General features: G+C 44.7%; 1 protein-coding gene across 2 annotated transcripts in view; it reads left to right on the top strand.

The window, feature by feature from the left end:
• SC5D (sterol-C5-desaturase) overlaps positions 1–23113 on the top strand; it is an 85660-nt gene extending 62547 nt beyond the window's left edge. For both annotated transcript variants that reach the window (XM_085645829.1, XM_085645830.1), the window contains exon 5: positions 21704–23113. In XM_085645829.1, the coding sequence (XP_085501955.1) occupies positions 21704–22150 (447 nt within the window). In that variant the 3' untranslated portion in view covers positions 22151–23113. The remainder of the gene's footprint in view (positions 1–21703) is intronic.
• Positions 23114–23750: the final 637 nt, after the last annotated feature.

Here is a 23750-nt window from a genome sequence, read left to right on the forward strand (position 1 = left end):
AAAGGGTACCTCTGCGCGGCACCATAGGGGGTGCCTGAGCCAAAACCGAGGAGCCTCATGGGAGGGTCCCGGAAGCCGTGTCGGCGCCCCGCTAATCCTGCGGGCGGTTGTGGGCCTGAACAACCGGGGGCTTGCTAAGCGACGCTCCGCCCCCGGAAGGGGGGCGTGAGTAGAATTACCAACGGCACGTGATTGTAGAAAGAATCACCTGGAGGGCAGCAACGGCGGGCATCGCTCCCGCGCTGCCCGGCTCATCAGGCGGGCAGGCGACCCAGTTGGTTGCCTGCCCTTGGATCGCCCGTAAAATAACCCACCCATTACATATTCTGGAATTATGTAATAAACCTGCAGCATTGTTACCCAACACCAACTGTCTTGTGTGTGTCATTTGGGTAACCTATTATGGGGGAGGGGGGACAGCGGGGTGCCCCTGTGGGTACTATGCTCAAGCCCCCATCCTATACCTGCCCCTCCAGCACTAAGCCAGGCAGAGCGGGCACTCCATCTCTCCATGCTCCGGCAACCACCATAGGGACGGAAAGGAGGAGTTAGAAACAACAGCTGCAGCCCTTCTCTGCCTCTGGAGACCGCTTCTCTGCTCTCTTGCCACAAATCCCCCTTTCCTGGTTTCTGTCTGGCTAGGCTGGGCGTGTGCTGCTTCACCCAGCCCCCACTCGCTGCTCCAACAGCTATTCTCATGTAAGTTCCAACCAGCCCCACTTTCAATCATGTCTTCTGCAGCCTGCTCCCTCGCTGTGGAATTCTGTAATTTGTTTTTTCTTTGCACTTAAAAGCGCTCCAGTACCCATGCTCATTGCTTACATTCAGGCGCGTAGCTAGGGGGGGGCGGTGGGGGCGGACCGCCCCAGGCGGCACTATATTTAGGGCGGCTGCGGCGGCGGCGGCCTTTTAATTTATTTAGGGACACAGTGTCACTAAATAAATTATAAAGTCCGCCGCGGCCGCAACTGCGCGCGCGGCCGGGCGGCCCAGGTATAGTGCAAGCAGCGCGCACTAACCTGTAGTGCTGAGTGCGCCACCATGATGACCGTTAATCTCTCTGCCCGCGGCGCCGCCCATCCCAGCCTGCTCCACTCCAGGGCCGTCAATCGGAGAGCGCGCGCCAGCGCTACCAATGACGGCCCTGGGCTACATTTTTGCCTGGCCCTCGCGATGAGAACGTAGCGGTGACGCGTCACGCGCTTCACCACTACGCACTCTCGTGAGGACCTTGTGGCCTGGGGCAGTCTGCTGAGCCTGCTGCGTGGATAATTCGTTTTAGTGCAGACTGCAGTAGTAGGTAAGAGAATGTGTTTCTTTTCTGTTTTTTAAATATGCGCAGGTCCAGCAGGACACGTACTTCGTGTCCGCTTCATTTAAACAGTTTTTATCATTATCATGGCCGATGCATTGGGCAAAATATTCCTTGCCACCACCTCCTGTTTTTACCTGACGAACTTTCCACTTACTGCACAGGCACATATATGAGACTGTCGTCCCAATTGCCCGATTTCCTGTCAGGTCAACACCGGTTTATTCCAGTTCTTGACAAAAGATAGCTGATGTAACAGAGCAAGAGTGGCTCTATCAATACTTGTAGTATAGTTTGATAACATTAAAGTTGTGTGCGCACTTGATGGTTCTCATTAAATGACACTGCACATCATTGTAGCTAGAGTCGGGCTTGTTGCCCCACAAAATAGTAAAACAGTTATGCTCTCATACTGCCCAACAAACATGCAAATGGTCGCCACTGGCAGTCATTACATGTGCATTCGATTTATGCATATATCTTATAGAGTACCCAGGATATCTACCTGGATTTCACTACTGAGTGGGTGGATGAGCCCAGCTTTGGATAAACATTGAACATCTGCTCTCCCTTGTCAGCCTGGATCCTTAGCACTGGTTTTGCACAGTAGATTCCTACTATAATCCTTGCTGATTGCTGTCGCGCCTAAAGTGCTCCGAGGCAGGCGAATGGTGATTAGTAAAGCCCTGCAGAAACCGTAAATAAGTAAGAAATAAATAAATTAAAAACATTTGCACAGAATCGAAGCATTTCAAATAAAATGTTACTGAGGACCGTTTTTTTAATCTATTGATTTTTTTAAAGCCTGTTTACCACTTTAAGCCCACTCCCTGGTGCATTGGTGCCAGGGATTAGAGAAGGTTTGAAGAGGCGAGAGAGGTAGGGGCTGGTGGATCAGACTGATTTGCGCTCGAAGCAATTCCAGACCCGTGAGTGGGTTGGGTGGACTGCAAGGCATGTGTTTTTGGGTGTTTAGTGGGTGGCTCTACGCTGCTGCTCCTGTAGATCCAGGCCATAAGCAATGTGGAGCAGGAGGAATTTGAGGCCAGGCCTGATGTTCATGAAGCTCTACTCTGTGTGGAGGTCCTGGGTGCGTGCCTTGCACAGGATTTTGGGCGCAGAGTCCTTCCCTCAAAGTGCTTGGGAGCATATCAGCAACAACCGGCGATAATTATCGCTAGGCACACTTAGCGCTAGGATAATTATCGCCGGCTAACGTGGATTTTTATTGCTGAGATAGCGTGCTATCAGCAACGTTTATCTCAACAGTGATAAAAATCCTAGCGCTAACTGCTTAACGTGAGATTATCACTGGAAACCCAGTGATAATCTCATGAAGTTTGGCGTTAGCTTGTTGATAGGGCCTCACATACTTAGCCATGATATCCACCTTCCATAGGCTATCATGGCTAAGTCAGTCCTGAAGCAGACGTAAGGAAAGTAGCGATAACAGGGGTTATCACTACTTTTCTTGCCGCTACGCTTCATAGCGTGGGGCTTGATGATAGGAGAAATGTCGCTTAGTGACATTTCTCCTGTCATGTTAGGTCAGGAACGCCCACTTAGCATCTCATTAGAGATGCAAACCTGGGCGTTAAGAATCTGGGCACTAATGCAAGGTTTCATGCGATAGCGTGACCTTGCTAATTAGGTGATTAAATTAGCGACACTTTTCGCCCGACAACGGACGCAAAAGCGGCGATAATTTTATATCGCCTCGTTGCTGATATGCCCCTTGATTTCACCCAGTGGAGCCACGATCTGCTTTGGAAGTGCGTCTGACTAGTTATTAAATATTTATTTATTTATTTGACTTAAGATGCACCAACATGTTGGATAGGCCATTTCACAGCGCAAAGAGGAAGGTGAAGGGAGGAAGCAAGTAAATCTTTCTTATACATTTTGGGAAGCGTTTCATGTGTCCATATTATGTTACATTACCCAGAAAAGGAATTTAAATGTGCGATAACAAGTCTGTTGATGAAATCGTTGATAGTTAAGGAAGTTGGGCATATCAGCAGGCGCGTAGCTAGGAGGGGCGGTGGGGGCGGACCGCCCCAGGCGGCACTATATTTAGGTCGGCTGCGGCGGCCTTTTAATTTATTTAGGGACACAGTGTCACTAAAGAAATTATAAAGTCCGCCGCGGCAGCAACGGCGTGCGCGGCCGGGCGGCCCAGGTATAGTGCAAGCAGCGCGCACTAACCTGTAGTGCTGAGTGCGCCGCCATGATGACCGTTAATCTCTCTGCCCACGGCGCCGCCCATCCCAGCCTGCTCCAGGGCCGTCAATCTTGGAGAGCGCGCGCCAGCGCTACCAATGACGGCCCTGGGCTAAATTTTTGCCCGGCCCTCGCGATGAGAACGTAGCGGTGACGCGTCACGTGCTTCACCACTTCGCACTCTCGTGAGGACCTTGTGGCCTGGGGCAGTCTGCTGAGCCTGCTGCGTGGATAATTCGTTTTAATGCAGACTGCAGTAGTAGGTAAGAGAATGTGTTTCTTTTCTTTTTTTAAATATGCGCAGGTCCAGCAGGACACGTACTTCGTGTGCGCTTCATTTAAACAGTTTTTATCATTATCATGGCCGATGCAGGACAACAATAAGACAATAAAAGATGCCCCAATAACGCTGGTGATTAATGATTGGCTTGAGAGCAATTATTTGTCTGTTAGTAGTTTTTAAATTCTTATGAACTGTATTTTGTGTGGAAGCTCAGTGGGTTGCTGCCTTTGCCACAGAGATCCTTGTGTTACTTGCAGTTCAGAAGTTACAATCCTAACAGCAGCCAGAGCGAGCACTCACCTGAGAGCCACGCCATTGCCCACGCAGTAACGCCGCCACCGCCAAGAGTCTAGCAGGAATAACATCAAGCACCATCCTCCGCGTCGCCGCCCCGGGACTGCAAATCCCGGCAGCCTCAGCGGCGGCGCGTCCAGCTGACGCGGTGCAAGCGCCAGGAGGCGTTATAACCGCAGAGAGACCGGCGGAGCGGGGGGGAAGCAGCCAGAGCGAGCACTCACCTGAGAGCCACGCCATTGCCCACGCAGTAACGCCGCCACCGCCAAGAGTCTAGCAGGAATAACATCAAGCACCATCCTCCGCGTCGCCGCCCCGGGACTGCAAATCCCGGCAGCCTCAGCGGCGGCGCGTCCAGCTGACGCGGTGCAAGCGCCAGGAGGCGTTATAACCGCAGAGAGACCGGCGGAGCGGGGGGGAAGCAGCCAGAGCGAGCACTCACCTGAGAGCCACGCCATTGCCCACGCAGTAACGCCGCCACCGCCAAGAGTCTAGCAGGAATAACATCAAGCACCATCCTCCGCGTCGCCGCCCCGGGACTGCAAATCCCGGCAGCCTCAGCGGCGGCGCGTCCAGCTGACGCGGTGCAAGCGCCAGGAGGCGTTATAACCGCAGAGAGACCGGCGGAGCGGGGGGGAAGCAGCCAGAGCGAGCACTCACCTGAGAGCCACGCCATTGCCCACGCAGTAACGCCGCCACCGCCAAGAGTCTAGCAGGAATAACATCAAGCACCATCCTCCGCGTCGCCGCCCCGGGACTGCAAATCCCGGCAGCCTCAGCGGCGGCGCGTCCAGCTGACGCGGTGCAAGCGCCAGGAGGCGTTATAACCGCAGAGAGACCGGCGGAGCGGGGGGGAAGCAGCCAGAGCGAGCACTCACCTGAGAGCCACGCCATTGCCCACGCAGTAACGCCGCCACCGCCAAGAGTCTAGCAGGAATAACATCAAGCACCATCCTCCGCGTCGCCGCCCCGGGACTGCAAATCCCGGCAGCCTCAGCGGCGGCGCGTCCAGCTGACGCGGTGCAAGCGCCAGGAGGCGTTATAACCGCAGAGAGACCCGCTTCGCGGGACGCGCGCGGGCGGCGCCGGGCTAAGCCCGGGCAAAGGGCGGGCCCTCTGTGGCCCTCAGTGGTCGGAAGAGGCCGGGCTGGGCCACCCCCCTTGAGTCTACATACGAAACAGGTAACTACTCTAAGCATGGGGAAACGTACTACGAAAACTACATGCACTGTTACCGCCGCCCCTGTTGAGTCGTCCACATCAATAGATGCACTCTTGGCTAATGCTCTCACTATGGTCACAAATGAGATCGCAGACACTGAACGTAGAATGTCTTTTGGAGTCCCCTCCATTACTAATATTACCGCGCCATGTTCACAATCACCTAAGGCTTTATCTAACTCGGACCTCCCCCTCTCCCCCATAGTAACAGTTGTCAAAACAAATAGTAACGTGGACACTTTAAGTATGACCACTGGGAAATCAAGTTTGCGGACTATTGTTGTAACAGATTGCCAAGCGGAGCCAGTACAAGATAAAACATCACGCTCCAACAAACCCGCAAGAGAGAAACGTAAGAGAGGCCCAGTGAAATGTATAGTAAATAAAAAGAAACAACTAGGTCGATGTAGAAATCAACCAACGCCACAGAGTTTGTGGAATAAAGATAAAGCCAAAGATTGCGAAATAGTAACATCAGGTACCATTGAGGATTCACTACTCTCCTCAGCGCCATCGGATGAAGGATCTGAGAGACTTACTACTCCCACACGCAGATTAGAGCCTCCAACTGCGGACAAAAGTATTTGTGGAGTCTCTATGTTATCCAAGGAGAGTAGCGCTAATACAATCAGTACCCAGACTGAGGCCACTGATCAAAACTTTTTACCCAAATTCAATGGTAACCTGATAGAAACTATTGTTGATACTATTTATAAACAAGTTGAAATTCAAATAGTCAAACAATTTAATACTGTTTTTAAGAGATTGGACAAAATCGAAAACCTTGTCAAAAAAGAGGAAACAAAAAGGAAAGGATCTATTAGCTTAGACGTTGTTCGTGGTGACAAAATTATGAACAAATTAGAAACTTTATGTAAGGATTTGAGGGAGGGGAATCAGAATGCTGCCATTGATCCCAGCCGTGTCAATATGCAAGGTCTTACTGTTGATAAAATTGTGTCATCTAACAGTACCTCTGCTAATATTTTACCTACATTGCCCACGGGCTCTGATCATGACCCCCCTGGTCGAGAAGGAATTGTAACTGGTACTTCAATCCCGGATGCCAAGACCCCGCTAGCCACCCGAATAGATAGGATAGGCATTACCTTGGAAGACACAAGCACTGGTGGAGGCCCATCAGTAAGTAACAGAACTGCTAATAATTTAGGACAGTCCCTCAACTTACCCCCAGAATCTTGCCCATATGTTTTAGTGTTAGCTGGTGTACCTGCTCTAAAAGAAGGCCAAAGTGAGTCATGGGTACAATTACACAATAAATGCATTAATTGGCTGACAAAACATAAAAGGGCAAGATGGAATATATCAAATGAAATCATACTAACTCGTAGGGTAAGTTGGGTGGGGCCACAACAGAAAAATATTAGCGGGGATTGTATAGTGATCAACTTCAGACATCCGAATTTTGTGAAATATTTTATGGATACACGCAACATCTATGCCAGCACATTCACTACAATAAGCCTCCATCCTTTGGGCTATTTTTATAGGCCCCCCCATAGACCAATTCAGACAGCCTCTCACACTATCCCTATAGCTAATAGATTCTCTGCCTTATCGGACTTAGAAAGTTTAGACTGACAACCACTAACATCTCCCATTACAGTGGATGAGGTTGTTAGCACAGTGCCTATTGATATGGTCAACTCTACACGCACTAATAAACCTTGTCCAGATAGATTAGTCGTACCACATGTAGCTTGTTCAGACTGTCCCATTATTCCCACTCCTTCTACCATTAGTCCATCAACTGACACCTTAAGTGTCATTAGTTGGAATATTGCAGGGCTTCCAGGTAAGATGAAAATTAAAGAATGGGTTACCTGGATAAGTAACTTTGATGTGGTAATGTTACAGGAAACATGGTGTACATCTGCCCAATTGTTGGAGGGTTTCTTTTGCCACAATCTTATTGTACCAACTCCTGCTTTGGGACGTCCAAGTGGCGGTCTATCTATCTGGGCAAAAATTTCCAAGGACACGAAAATTGAACCTCTAAATGTGGTTAGTAAAAATCTAGCAGCCGTTAAATATGTTGCAAGGTTAAAGATTTGTTTTATAAATTTTTATAATAATGATTTTGTCAACCATCCTAACCCCACCTTTTTAGAATTGTTTAAGTTTATCGATGATGTTGTGGATGGTGAAAAATACGGTTTATTTGATGGTATTTGTGTTAGCGGAGACTTTAATGCACATATTTATACTACATCTCCACCTTGTAGACGAGGCTCGGAATTATTGGACCTTCTACAAAGTAGAGATCTAGATGATGTCATGGGCCATTTTGGAATTGATGAGGGAAAGACACCGGCTCCCACGTATATTGGTCGTGGTTCTTTAACCACGATTGATTATATGTTTATCTCTTCCCCCCTTAGTGAAGTATTAATTAAATCTAAGGTTGTTAGTAGCCCATACAGTGACCATCTACCACTAGTAATTCATTTTAAATCTATTAAAAAGCCTGTAGGTCGACGTGAGGTTGGAATTCAAAATATCAATGTATCCACCGATAGACTAAGAATCATCTGGAGAGGGATTAATAACAGGGAGATGTTAAACGATGTAATTAAGAACAATCCCCTTTTGATTTCCAACTGCCTAACATTTGGTGGCCCTGATATTACTAGATCCTTTTGTGATCTATGTGCAGCAATAAAAAGGGCTATTTCCAGACCGGTAATAGAACATAATATAAACACTCAAAAATGGTTTGATACCAATTGTTCCAGGGCGAATAGAGAACTAAGGAAAGCTCTTGAAGCTAAACCCCGAGATATTTCCCTTGTCAGTTCACTACGTTTTAAATATAAACAGGTTTTAAAAATTAGAACTGAAGAGCTTCTAATAAGCCACTGGGATAATCTCACTAAAACAACTGCCCTAAAAGATACCACCGGTTTCTGGAAAGAAGTAAAAAGTCTAAGAACCCTGGGTAGTAACATCTCCCCGATAAATTGTAATATCACAGGTGATTCATGGGTCAGCCACTTTTCTAAGCTCTATGCCACAGCTGGGAATTTTTCTGAGGATTCTTTCCCAGATGATACTGTAGTCATTACATTAGAGGAGGTGGAGGAAGCCATCGCAAATAGTGCGGGTAATAAGGCCCCCGGCCCGGATGGTCTGTCCATCGACCAGATAAAATCAAATACATGGTTTTGGGCACCCCTACTTTGTAATCTTTTTAATAATTTAGGTAAGGAATTTATCCCTCCCACATGGTCTTGCAGTACCATTGTGCCTATTTTTAAAAAGGGAAATAGGATGGACCCGGGGTGTTATCGTCCCATATCGTTGATAGATAACACCCTGAAGGTCCTCGGTAGGGTCTTGTTTGATAAAATAAGCGCTTGGGCAGATGAAAACTCCATCATCCACCGTTGCCAGCTTGGGTTTCGGAGCAAGCTTGGGACGGTGGAACAATGCCTAAACCTTAACCTCATAATGGCTAAATACACGAGAGCTAAACGATCTCCTCTGTATTTTGGCTTTATGGACCTAAGTTCAGCGTTTGATTTTGTTAATCGCTCTCGCTTGTGGTCCATTCTTTTAAATTATGGTTTAGACGAACCCCTAGTTCACTTTCTGGCCAATCTTCATCGTAACTTGAAAGCCCGTGTTCGTTTAAATAATGATGGTGAGGTTTCAAATGAGATTTTAATTGGCAAGGGGGTAAGACAGGGCTGTGTCTTGGCCCCCTTGCTTTTTATCTTATACATCAATGAATTAACTCATTCCCTGTGTAATTTGACAAAGGACGTTCCAATTATCAATAAGAAACCTATCCCGGCGCTACTCTACGCTGATGATGCGGTCCTTATGGGCCGCACTCCGAATGCTCTGCGTATTTTAATAACGGGATTCGTTAGTTATATGTCCGATCTTGGGCTGTGCACTAATTTTAACAAATCGTTTATCATGACTTGCGGTCCCAAAAATTATAAAATCCCGAAGATTGTGATAGGTCCAAACATTTTAAAAAGCACATGCACTTTCCCCTATCTGGGTCTCTTATTCTCTAATAGTGGCTCGTGGCAACCACACGTGGCGATGGGGAGAAATAAACTTTCAAAATCGATTAATTCTATCACCTCCCTACGCCAACCGCGCCAGGCTGATGTGGTTCCCAGCCTATTACAAATTTATCGAACTCAATGTCTCCCAACTGGCACATATGGTGCGGAAGTTTGGGGGTTCTCAAATTGTAAATCAATACAGAGCGAAGAGAACAGATTTTGTCGGAAAATCCTGGGGGGAGTTATTAGCGCACCGACCTTTGTATGTCACAATGAATTAAAATTAAAATATGTCGAGGATTTCATTAGAGCGAGACCTGCATTATTTTGGCTAAGGATATGGCAAAACTCGGCAGCTTCATTGACTCGAGAGATTATTTTAGACTGTCTGAAAAGTGATAATGTAGCTCTAATCCCATGGATTAATGCGGTAGAGAGTAGCCTTAAGAGCGTCAATTACGGTTACCTGTTCACACATCCGGATAGAATTGACGCCTCTCACAAAAATTCGGTGAGTAGAGCACTCTATCAGCATTTCCAGAATGAAAGGGAAAGAGCGGTTTTTGTGAAACAATCCACAGTTGATTATTTGTCAATCCAGGAACCCCATATTGAATCCCCGATGACCCCCCAGCTTTATTTATGTAAAAAACTGGGTAGATGGACCAGATGTCTATTATTTAGATTCAGGGACAGGAGCATTATAAACCTCATCTGCTTTCCACTGGGTTATATTAAAAATTTGGAAAAACTACATTGTCCTTGTGACCGCGGTGGAATCCAGAGTATGCCCCATTTTATCTTCGGCTGTGGATTTTACATGAAATTCACAAGACATTATCTAATACCATACTGTAAGAAACATGAATTGCTTAGCCATAACCTTGCCTATAGACACTTCTTAATGCTAGGATCGGATGAATTGATTTTTAGAGTTAGCAGCTTTCTTAAAGCCATTGTATGCTCACGCAGGTCGTTGCAAATTGATTAGTTCTGTTTAAATATCCACTTTGCACTTTAAAACATGTCTTGTCGGAATGTAATACATTATTTAGTTTATATTAGAAATTTATGAGTCAATTTCCTTAGTATAACCCCATTTGCTGTTGCACGATGGCTTATTTTGCACAACCCAGCTAGTAGGTTTTTGTGTTTTCATTGCTGTCTTTTTATAAATTATATTCTTATATGTAATGTTTGATGGCCCAAAATTGTAATTTCTGATGTGTATTTTTAAATGTTGTTTATGTGCTTTTATGGATGGTTTGTGAAATCCGAATAAAGTCTATTTGAATTGAATTGAATTGAATTGAATCCTAACATAGGACAGTGACCAATGAACTGAGTCTGTCACCAAAGAGCTGCATACAAACGTGAATGGTATAGATTTGTTTTGTGATATAGTTAGAACTTCCTCAGTCTTTCATCATTCTAATGTTGCTAAAATGAGTATGTTTGGGCAGAGATACATTTTTATCAGTAAAGCTGACCCCCATGGAATACTCTTTTAAATCCTAAGGTTGTGTTTCCCCAGACCAAACACTCTCAAAATATACTGCCCACCAGTATGGATGACACGGACCTACTTTGAAATACAGTGCGGCAAAGGCTACCGGTAATGCTATTTCCAGGCCTGCCTCTCCACAATATTTTACAGCCCATCTTAATCTGAGCCCATGAGTGAAAGCTCCGAGATCGAATGCTATGTTAGCTTTTTCTCAACATTAAGCAGTTAAGAAACCACAAGAGTCTATCACCTTCCTCCGTCTCCAAATGGATTTGAATGAGCTTACGCTCCATTTAGAACAATATATTTCAGCAGTAACGAGGGGTGACATTCTAGACTGGCACCATGTACATCTTTTTTAGCACTGATTATTAATTCAACCATTAAGTGGCTCAGAAAACATCCTGCAGAGTAAAGAAGTTGACTATATTTTCCATTTCCTCCTTTTTAATCCCTGACAGGCAACAAGATCAATTGCCCTAGGAGTAGTTGAGAAACATCTGTGGCCAATAAAGCGCGTTTCTTCTTCCTTTTTAAAGAATAATGACCATGTTTTGGTCAGAATAATCATGTTACGAGTAGGCCTATGCATTACCATTTAACACCTGCTGGTCATGGCAGAAGTGTAAGTGATTAAATGAAATTTAACTAATTTCACCTCTGATGTGGCTATGTGATCTTCAGCTGCTTTCATTTCCCTTTGTGTATTATAATTTTTGTTTAATTTAAAACATGTATCAAGCTGTGCACGCTGTGCAACGTTTCAACAGTACATTGTATGGCAGCTGTTTGATGCAAGTTCCTTCAGAATAAAGCAAAAATAAAAATTAATTATGCAGGGTAATGGATTCAATGAAATACGTTTGTAGCTGGTCAGGTACAGTTCACATTAAATCACACAAATTAATAATTAAATGTGGCTTCAAAATAAATTATTGAAAAAGAAAAAAGGTATTAGGATTTTGCAGCAAGCAGGAGTGTGTGCAGTTGAAATAGCATACACATAAAGCAACACTTGGAGTGTTTTGCTGCAAATAATCTTTTATTGGGGAGGTTTTTAGAGACATTTCATAACAAATCACACTTTTGCTTCCCTCCTCGGCATGTTTAATTCCATTTTGCTAACATTACAACGAAATCATTGTATCTGTAGCAATGAAACAAGATGAAAGAGGGTGTGGATGAATTCAAATGTGAGCGCTTTGCAGAGACAAGAAAAGACAAACAGGGGCATATTTATCAAGGTTTTGCGTCGTCGAAAGGGCAAAAAACGGCGTCACAAAACCTAAATGAGATTTATCTAGTCCCGCAAGGCCACCTTGGTTTGAGGAATCTAGAGTAACACAAGGCAGCGCAATCGCTGCCTTGCGTTAATCTGCAGCAGGGAGGCAAGCCTCAGGTGGAGTATAGGTGTTCCAGCACATTTAACTATGGATTCTGACACATTCCCAGATTCACCACCATTAGTAGACCTGGGAATGTATCAGAATTGTACGCCTCCCCACCAGAGGCACAACGGGGAGAAATATCTTTATTTATGGTTGTTGTGTCCTCTTTCTAAGTATGCAGCAGATTCCTACACCTTGTAATCCTCATTGGCTTATGTGACATTCCCTGTAGACTGATTTACATACTTGTATGATTCATTGTCTCTGTATAATGTGTTCGTGGTGTAAAGTGCAGACACACTACACTGATATGAGTAGCGCTAAACAACAAATGCATATGAGAGAGGGGCTACGGAGCGATGAGGGGCACAGGTGGAGGGTGGCAGTGAGGGAATCTGAGGAGGAGGTAGTTGGAGGGGCTGTGGAGCGATGAGGGGCACTGGTGGAGGGTGACTGCAGGGCTCGAGTCTGGGTACCAGGCGGGTGGATGGCGTCCCCTCACTTATTTTCACGGGAGCTTGATAACTGGAGCCACACATTTACTCTTTGGCCTCTCTGGGGCGAGATCGGAGCTCATTCAGAACGCTGCTCACGCGCTGGCTTCTCTGATGCAATGGCATCTAAGGGGTGAGCGAGGGGAGGCAATGAGTCTGATAGTGCAAGCCACCTTTCGTGACATCACTTGCTGTTGTGACGTCAGCGTCCCCCCACTTCTTTTTATAGGACTTGTGCCCTGGGTGACAGTGAGGGAATCCGAGGAAGAGGTCATGGTGTGGAGGGGGAGCTAGGGTGAGATGAGGAGCACTGGTGGAGGGTGGTAGTGAGGGAGTCTGAGGAGGAGGTCATGAGGGGGAGAGGCTACAGAGAGATAAGGGACACTGGTGGATGGTGGCAGTGAGGGAGTCCAAGGAGGAGGTCATGAGGGGGAGGGGCTATGGGGAGAAGAGGAGCACTTGTGGTGTGAGGCAGTGAGGGAATCTGAGGAGGAGATCACTAGGGGGGCCATGGAGGGATGAGGGGCACTGTTGGAAGGTGGTAGTAAAGGTATTTACGGAGAAAGAGGTTATTAGTGTGGCGCCAAAAAAGACTTTCGCATCAGCGCTAAAGCCGGCCCTGTCATGGCCTTTCTGTTTTTGTTTATTTAATTAGCAGTCGGGTCATAAGGGCTACTGTGGAACATACTTTAAGTGCATGCTAATTATATTTACTGCTATATTCAATGTTTTAAGTTTGAAGGTGATTTTACTAATGTTTTTACCGGGAAAAAGCAAAGTGGAGCCCGATGGGGCCTGATATGGGGCTGGGGGCCCAAGGTCAGCTGTGAGATAAGGTGCACTGGAGAGAGGAGTAGTGGATAATCAAGCCTGTAAGGGAGAGCGTTGCCGAGTCCGGGGTCAGGTGGAGGTAGTAATGAAGAGGGATTCTCTCTGAAGGCTCGCACAGAGGGAGCCTGTAAGGGAGTGCGTTGCAGAGTCCGTGGTCAGGTGGAGGTAGTAATGAAGAGGGATCCTTCATGAAGGCTCGAACAGATGGAGCCTGAGTAGTATCACTTGCCTGATACTCCCACCTCAGAAACCTCACCTTCCCATCAAAGGAACATTACATGGAAAGTGATAATATTTAGAAAGAGATTTGGAAAAGAGTGAGTTTTACTGGTCCTATTTTTCTGGTTTCTTCTGAATATTCAAGGAGTGCCGCAGCGCCGGAACAGTTTGTCCTGGGTCTTGGATAGAGTTGAACAAGTTCCCATGGCCCCCACAACTGTGTTTAAGGATTGTGATCATAATGTGTCGCCCCTCGCTGTATTTTAGCTTTGGGCCCCCAGGCAGGCTGTGCACCATGTGTGTGCTGAGGCTGCTGTGAAGGAGAGATGCACTATTACAAGCTGGTTTTGGGTACCAAGAGCACATGTCTTTTCATTCCCAGGGAGTTGGTTGCTGCTGCTTGGAAGTAATGACAGGGAGCGACCCCTGGTTGTTGCCTTTGGGCCACCAGAGTGGGCTTTGTATCCGGTCTGTGTTGGCAAGGTGGAGCTGACTGACCCCTTTGTGCTTTGTTTAGTTTTAAGGGCACACAGTGAGTCATTCCCTGTGAATAATTAATTTGCTGTTTTTGAAAGTTAAAAAAGAATCACAGGCTTCGACACTGTTAAGTTGGTTTTGGGTCCACAGAGCACATCACGTTTGTGCAGGTCCCCACTGCTTTAATGGGGGGGACCATGATGAATGGTCATTTAATGTCAGCTGTAGATGAAGGTCACATGAACAGTGTCATGAATGTGCATGTTTGCATTGTGTTGAGGGGATTACCAGGTAATTGTTCACGCAGCTCTCTGATGGATGTCACATGCAGTTTTTATGAGTCCCCAGATAGATCATGCAGTCTGTGTGTTCTCTTTTGTACTGCCAGTCACCGGTGTTTTCAACTGTGTAGCCTTGGACCGTGTCATGTATGTGCATGTAACTTGTATGATCAAGGTAACTATTAGCGGCGATACTACGTGTCTCTCGGACCTCTTTGAAGTGCATGCCCTCCCGCCCCCCCCCCTCCTCCCCCCCCCCGGGGGGGGGGGGCGGCAATCTGAGGGATAGCCCCGGGCGCCACAAGCTCTAGCTACGCCACTGCTTACATTTAAATAGCTCTCCACAGCAATGCTTTCTGCCCACATGCCGTGCTGTCCTGGCTGAAGAACTTCCGGCCCCACGGTCACTAGAAGAGGGGGACCCGGTCTGTTTACTCGTTATTTTTATCAAAACAGTCCTTCACCGCCCGAGCTGATCCTAGTGCCCCCTTCATTCATTGTTCGTGGGGCTTGCAGCTGGTCTCGACCTCAGAGTAATATCCTGTGATTCTGGATAAAGCTCTTCATCTCTCATTAAACTGCAACACAAAGAGGGTGATCAAAGAGGCTGGGGTTTAACCCCTTCCCTGCGGGGGTAATTACACCACAGTGCGGGGGGGGGTCCGCGGCGCCGCTGTGCTCATGACATGACTCACAGTGGAGCTGTGCTCGTCACGGCCCCGCCCACTGATTAATTCTCCCGCACAGGTGGGGAATTTATCTCGCGTGGGTGGGCCGCGGCCGTTATGACGAGCTCAGCTCATCATGAGCACAGCTCCACTGTGACTCATGACGAGCTGAGCTCGTCATGATCAGGGAAGGAGTTAAAGGGGAATGTGTTGTTGACTATATGTGAAGGCAGTTTGGCAAGTGGGGGGGGGCCGCCCTTTTTGTTGTCATATTAGGTAGTAGCTTTTTGGTTTTCACGTAACTGCGAAAAGTGTATCTGTTTCTTTTTTTTTTTAAATACATGTAAACCCTAAAACTACCTTCGGACAGCAATAAAGTAATAGCTGGAAACCCTTAGTCTTTTGGAAGTTTCACCTCTGCTTAGCACCCCCGCGCCCTCCTGCCATTCCCCTTAATTTAACTCTACACCTCAACGACCCTATGATGCCTTTACCACCCTCCTCCCTCCTGTTGTTCAGAAAATACTCTTGAAAGAAAATGGAAATAGAGCTTTGTGTGTTTCTAACTTCCTATTCTTCGATGCATGCCGGCGTCTGTGCATATATGCACGTATTTTCCTTTGTTTTTATTTTATTCAGGGGATTGCACTGGGCCTGGCCTCTGAATCAAATAAATGTATCCATCATCTGTTTTTCACCCCTAGGGCAAAAGCTTAAATCCTGGCCTCTCCTGTCACCTTTCAGTAACATAGGTGCCATTAAATTGGATAGCTAACAACAGCTGTTGTATTGTGCCAAGAGGCTATATTGGGATGAACCATTTTTTTTTTTTTTTTACAAATACGAAAATTCCGTTTTTTTGCGTTAAATCCATTTTCATGACTATGCCAATGCATTAAAAGGTGTTATTCATTTATTTACTATATGAGTTCAGTTAAGCTAAATGCAATTGATGGCAATATCTGCTGTCCCCCCCCCCCCGCCCCGTTTATTCTAGCGCATCGAAATGTCTCCCGCCATCATTTAGCGCTTTACACAAATTTAAATTAACGTTGTGATTGGTGACTGCTACGGCTTCTTCCCACCTTTGCTCTATTCCTTTAATAGTCTTCAACTTCATATGGGATCAGGTAGTATGCAAACAGCACTTGCTGCCTCAATTGAATCCTAAAACAGAATGTGTTACGAATTCACCTGAATCAAACAATGTAAGAGTAGCATAAAGTATATTCCCCAAATTTTCGCTTTAAAATCCATTAATGGCCAGTGCTGTTCATTGGTGTATGTGGCCTTTTTTAACCTCTGATGTAATTCTACCAAAGCAAACCCCGCCTTTTATCTTCCTGGTGTTGATATACTAACATTACACTGGACAACTTGAACACCAGCAATTTGTAGCTATTTTCAACGCAAGAAAGTTATGTTGTGAAATTCTGTGCACAAATAGAACATATTTTTATATGTTTAATTCCTCGGTACGTTGTTTAGTTAAAGCAACCATAACTACAACTACCAAAATACACCAGTTTCGAAAGCAAAAGGCTAGAAACTGTGTTTCCTGGTGAAATAGAAACATATGGTAACCTTAGGCAAACGGCTTTGGATTAAATATGCACTTAACTGCATTCGAATGCGAAAAAAATTAAGTGCCAAGCTCCTAGCTGTTTGCACCAGGCAGGCGCACAATAAAGGAAAAATGGGGATGGTGGCGGGGGGGGGTACCATCTTCTGGTGGCTGGCACTTTTTGCCTCTATCACTACTCCATCCTGCCCATAAACATAATGCCAAGGACCCCACAAGGTCTCTATTTATGTGTCCAGACATCAGTTTTTCATTATTTTTAACACCAGAAGAAACAGATCTAAAGCAAAGCTCCTACCGATTTGTTTTTTTTCGTAACCAAAAATGCAAAGCTATCCACACAGTTCCACACCACATAATTCAAATCCACACATTTCAAATCCACATCACATATTTCAACAACAAAGCACATAAATAAAATCAACATAACAATTACACTACCACCACATGCATCCAATCCATGCCACAAAATTCCACATCATGCTACACAATTCAATAGCAGACCACATAATTAACCTACATTACATACCATTCCACAAAGCAAAATACCATTCCACATAATTCCACTCCATAACACACAATCCCACCCCACATAATTCCAATACACCCAATACCACATAACTATCCACATAATTCCACAACACACCATACCACATAATTCCACTACACAAATCCACTCCACACCACACATTTCTACACCACACAATAACACAACTAGTACAATACAACCCACATAATTCTACTACACACCACAAAATACACTCCATTACACAGGGACAAAGCAGTGCCATTTACAATGCCAATAGCTCTAACTCAAATAAATGCGAGACCTATTGCATTTCCAATGCTTGTTCTTGTAAATCATGTAAATAGGAAGAATATTCTGTTCTCTGTAATTTGCTCTTTTGTCATGTTAGCGATTTGTCATCCTAACAGTACTCAATGCTTCTTACAGTGCTATTTTATTGTTTATTGAATGGTGACAACGTTACAGACCAGAGGTACATTTCACAAATTGAGAAAGCCCCTACATTCTATTTTAGTGACAATTGAGAGAGCATTGCTAACTTTGAACTCTCTGTGAGACAATGCAAGTGAGCATACGTGGCAGTTTCATAAAAATGTCTGCCCATGTAAACAACAGCATATTCAGAACAAGACTATCACTTTGCAAAACAGGTGCAAAATATGAGAAAAGGGTCACGTTAATGCCAATAGCCAAAAGTCCTACGTGAGGCTAAAATCCACAAATATGACTATAATTGCCTTCCAATATTGCTGGGTACCTGGTACTGTTGGAGATCGGTAAATTTCTGTGTGGGTTCAGTACACATGCAGTTCGCTGCCCTGCACACATTTTCCTTCTGCTTTCAATTGGAGAAAAAACGTGCGCTAAAAACACATTTGGTTGTACTGGTTGCCTTCCCCCTACCAAGCAAAACTCTGGGGCATATTACCAAGCCCCTATCGCCACCACAATGTCACTTTTTGTGATGTTGTGGTGGCGATAGGGTTAGCGCCCTATTACCAAGGCAGCGTTTAAACCACATAATGTGGCTAAAAGCCACGTTAAGTGGCTTAACGCTGCCTTGGTAATAGGGCCCCTTTCACACTAAAATTAGCGTGAAAGGGGTGTGCAATGGGTGTTGCGGTGGGCGTTCCACCGCAACACCCATTCACTTCGACGCTGCCACCTGTTATCAAGAGAGGCGATAATAGGTGGAAGTGCCAAACTTAAGACCAGGAAAATCCTCATTCTAAGGTGGCGAAACGAGGAGAAATGCTTCATTTCTCCTCGTTTTTTGCTTTTTTAATGTGTGCTGCCTTGTGCGGCACACATGGAAAAAGCAAAATGCTAAGGTTTATGTATGGACAGGAAGGTGTCCCTTCCTGTACATAAACAAACCAGTTTTAAAAAATGCCATTTTGTAACTTACATGCACACATGTAAGTTACAAAATGGCATTTTAGGTTTGTTTATGTACAGGAAGGGACACCTTCCTGTACAAAACAAACCTCCCTGCTCGTAGACACCCTTGCACTCTGGTGCGAGGCTGCCTGCGTTGGGGTTAAGTCGTGAGATTTAGCACCATTGCAGGGGGAAGCACAGGCTGTACCATATCCTTGGTAATATGGTGCAGCCTGGCGCTTCCGAAGTCGCAATGAGAGGCGTTAGGCCAAGGAGGCTAACGCTTCTCACCGCCACTTCCTAGATAATATGCCCCTCTGATTTTATCAGGGTAGCATCCACAATGATACAGCTCCTTCCGGCACAGAATAAGGGCCTAAGAGTTCAGACACTTCCACCAATGAAACAAACCTAATAGAAATATTTAAAGAATTGTACATTGATCTTTATTCCCAGGAGAAAACCATTATATATCAACATTTGGAATGTCTTCCCCTACCAGGCCTGTCTTCCACAGAGAGAGGAATACTTGAGGAGGGCCTGTTTGTGGCCTTGAAAATACTGAAAGAAACTGATGAATTACCAACACTAGCATTTTTCACCAAAATATTAAATCGACACTGATAAGATAATTGGCACCACATTTCTTGCCAACATAATTCGGCTAGAGGCCTATTTCACTTCTATCCAACACATGTACCAAAGCACACCACAGAGTCGTTACTTTTATGCTCGGTCAGTAATCTGAGACCAAGCCAATCATAGAGGTTCCTTCGAAGAAATTCACAGCAGTTGGCGCATCAGGTCACTTTGATCTTTTAATTCATTCCATTATAGACAAATAACGGTAGCCTTGGTGAGGGACCCCAGATTCTGGTAGAGAAACTTTGGCACACTAGCTGGAATTTTCTATCCCATCTATATACTAAGAATGCAGGCATTTATTTGGCCAAAAAGTCCAGTTATGGAACTGGTGTTGGACAATTCCTGTCTACTGCACATTTTTCCCAGACTGATCCAGCCTCAGCTTTTGTCTTTGTGGTGTAGCATGAATGTGGGGTGAAGTAGCGAGTCTCCTGTCAGGGAAGACATCAAATTAAGGGCACTTAAGAAGAAGAAGAAGAAGAAGAAGAAGAAGAAGAAGAAGAAGCTGCTTCTACACTTAGATACTTGTTAACCTGTGGTGGTAGTCCTTGGAGGGAAGAATGGTGGAAGAATTTCCCTATACTTCTGAAGGACCCTCTGCCTCCTCTCCGCCACACCCCAGTGTCTAGTCCCATACAAAAGGTAATGGGAATGTCCTGGATGAGCGCTACAATTCCCATTGCTGCTTGATGTTCTCTCCAACCTCTGACTTAGTTACCACTTGGGTTTCAGGAAATGAAACTGAATTTCTGTGTACCCACATGTAGAAGATCTTCTCAATCTACGACCTCTACACAGAGAAGTTGCACATACACCAGAGGCATCCATGTCCCATGTAGAAAGAGTAAAGGGTTAGATTGCCAGAGACTGGCAGACCAATTAAAAAATAAAGGCAAAGCTAGTAGGTAGCTTTCCCTCTCAGATGTCACGTTAAAAGTTCTGCTTCTATAACCTGTCGCTGCCACCAGATTCCATCCTCAGCTGCCCAGTAAGGTGATGGTAGTCACACTCATCAAAAGGAGGATGCAGAGTGTCCTCCTCCACCCATGGAGCCTTGCTCTGGGTCACATTCCATGTTACAGGAAGCTCTTGGCGCACACACATGAATGTGTTGTGTGATGAGGCAAACATTTCAAAAGCCTACATACCTTGCTAAGGTAAATTAGAGGCAGGGGCCCAGGATGTCCAGAGACATATAGGGACTTCTGTTCTGTCCCAGCAAAGTTGTTCCAGTTCAGGTGCTTCCTGAACTGGAACACAAGCAACTCAGGACCGGTTTCACCCTTATTAGGGACTTCAGCCAGGCACTTCTCCCATCACCTTTTGTGTGTTTCATGTACCGCCCTAAGTGGAATGAGTATGCCTGGGCGTGGGTCCCATGCTGACTGTGTCACTGGAACCAAGCTGATTAGCCCATAACTAGCGTGAAACCAGTCCTGGGTTGCTTGTGTTCTGGTTCAGGGAGGACCTGGCCCGACAGTTTGGGCTGGAATGTTCCCATGAGGAGCAGGGTCAAGACTGATATGTATCTGGATGGGTCCAAATTGAGGTGGCATAGTGAGCAAAAGAAAGATAGATTTAACCAAAAACTCTTGAATGGGGGTGAGTGTTTGAAAAGTTTCAGCACTCCGTCCATCATCTTGTTTTGGTTGCTATGTTTGCCCTAAGCGCCCAAGGGTGTGCCCAGACATGGCTCCCTTGCGCGCTGTGCCACTGGATTCAAGCTAGCCTGTCTGATACCCCGAAACTCTTCCCAGGATGCGTGTTTCCTGTCCAGGGAGGACCTGGGCTGGCAGTTTGATTTTGAACCTAACAATTTTTGGCACCCTCAGGATTTCTTAGCAGAAATGCAGTCATATTATTTCACTGTAAAATATTTTTTAACCCTAAAAGTTTTTCTTTCAGTGCATCTCTAAATTCTAAGTATTTATATTTTGTAAATCCCAGCCATCTTGATTTTTCTAATTTCTTTTGCCATTCGACTTTACTTAATTCCCCATTGCTTTTGGATCCCTGTAAGATTATAACATTTTGCATCTATATTTCATAAAAGAAATTGAGTAACTAGCAAAATGCTTTATTTGTCTGTACAATAAAGTTGGTTTCTCAGAATTCATTTATCCAAGACGGTTTGCCTAAAAGCAAATAAATATATGTATCCCACATAAAATCATGTATGATTTAATCTTTGAATTTATCTAATCTTCACTATCTGCACTATAGTTATCTCAGATATAGGGCATGTTTAAAAAGAAATGCTGAGATGCAACTTTCTTGCTGATTCTGTCCTTTTTATAGTGATATTTTCAATATTTGTATCCTCTTGCAGCGTCTTCACAAGCCCCACCACGTCTGGAAAGTGGCTTCCCCGTTCGCAAGTCATGCGTTCCACCCAATTGATGGCTTCCTCCAAAGTATACCCTATCACATATACCCATTCATCTTCCCTTTGCACAAGGTTGTGTACTTGGGTCTGTACATATTTGTCAATATCTGGACGGTGTCAATTCATGATGGTGATTATCGTGTCCCAAAATTCCTAAAGGAGGTCATAAACGGCTCTGCTCACCATACAGATCATCACTTGTATTTTGATTACAACTACGGTCAGTACTTCACGCTGTGGGATAAGATTGGCGGCTCATACAAAAACCCATCATCCTTCGAAGGGAAAGGTCCACACGATCTTTTGAGGAAGTTGAGAGAAGAAAGCGAGTCGAACAAAAATTCAAATAGTCATGAAAATAAATTGTCTGAAAATGGGAAAAATAAATAATTTTCTTTACTACTACTGGATAATGCCTTTTGATCAACTATTCCAGCATTCGTCTTCACCTGAAGGCTTAATTCATACACAAATATTATGCACTTGGTTTCAAAGTGACTGTGCTGCCTTTATACCCAAGCCAAACCCACATTACAGAGGGTTAGAATAATAACTTGTGAAAGCTGAGCCTTCCAACCATCAGGATCAAAGTTCTTCTGTCTTCAAAGATTTTTAAATAGGGGTACATTTTGCTCTATGTCTATCCCTTTTTGAATACTTTCTCATGCAGGTGGCTGCAACATAAATACTGGAATAAGAAGTATATTTTTTCTAATATAATGATCCCTGGATTTCCTACTGTAGTGTTTGTGATATGTATACAATTGACATATTTAAAAGTGTGTGGGGTAAGCGCCTGAGGCAACATGCACTGTGAAGTCTTTAGTCTTTTCAGTGCTGGCAAAACCAGTCTAGTGCTATGGATGCTAACTTAATTTGAGGAACCAGCCTAGTGCTATGGATGCTAACTTAATTTGAGGAGGTGTATTACTGCAGAGATGTTCCAAAGAAAACAAAATGATACACATTAATTCCCAGTTAATTCTACTTTTCCCTTGAAGAACATAATAAAGGTACTAACATGCTTTGGCCTGTTTGGAAATTTGAACTACGATTTCTTAACCGTACAGTTACCTGAAAAATATTTTTTTCACTTGCATATTGCAACTTAATACAAGTTGTGCTGGTAATTTAACATTTAACAGTGCAATGTAAGGCAGAGTGTTATTTGTGCATATTGCACTTGTTCATTTAATGGGTCTGTAACTAAGTCTTACGCTACCTGGAAAACAGTATCAGCACTGAATGGTGACTATGTAAAGCCGAATTTTTTATTATGCTGTGCTGATTTATGTGTTATTTTATGTGTTGAATTTTTGTTATAATTGTGCCAATAAACCAGAATAGATAAAAGTGGTGAGTTTGATCACTTGAAACTAGTGTTGCTTTATTTTCTCAGGAGTGATGGAAGCAAATCTAAATTTATGGGCCTTATTCAACACCAGTTTAGGGTAGTATGTTCACCACGAATGAGCTGTTTTCAATTTCTTAATGCTTGACTAAACCTTATTTTAATGGATATGTTGGTTCATCTAATCTCTTATAGAGAAAGCGATTTGTAAGACCATATGCTGTTACCCTTATACACCAACATCATACTTTCACATCTCAGCGAGTACAATATAGCCATTTAATCTAGGACACGACCAGAACACAGTACCATGGCACTGTCATGAGATCTATTACAGTCTGGTCAATGGTGTAACCCCAAATCAAGTACAAAGTCATTAGACTACTGAAAATGCTATGATTCCACTCAAAAGGCGAATGTGAGCTATACAAGTGCCAAGAACATAACATGCATTAGACTCTTAACTAGTTTTGAATAAATACATAGTATATACACAGCCACCCACTTTAGCCAATGTGTTTCATGCCATTTGGATGCATAACGTACTTTGTACACTAGTTTTGACTATAAATTACTTTATTGTGTTTGTAAAGCACTTGATGCACCGGGAGCCACCTCTGACGGGTTTTGGATGGGACA

Source organism: Triturus cristatus, chromosome 3_1, assembly GCF_964204655.1.
Source record: "Triturus cristatus chromosome 3_1, aTriCri1.1, whole genome shotgun sequence".
Lineage (NCBI taxonomy): Eukaryota > Metazoa > Chordata > Amphibia > Caudata > Salamandridae > Triturus > Triturus cristatus.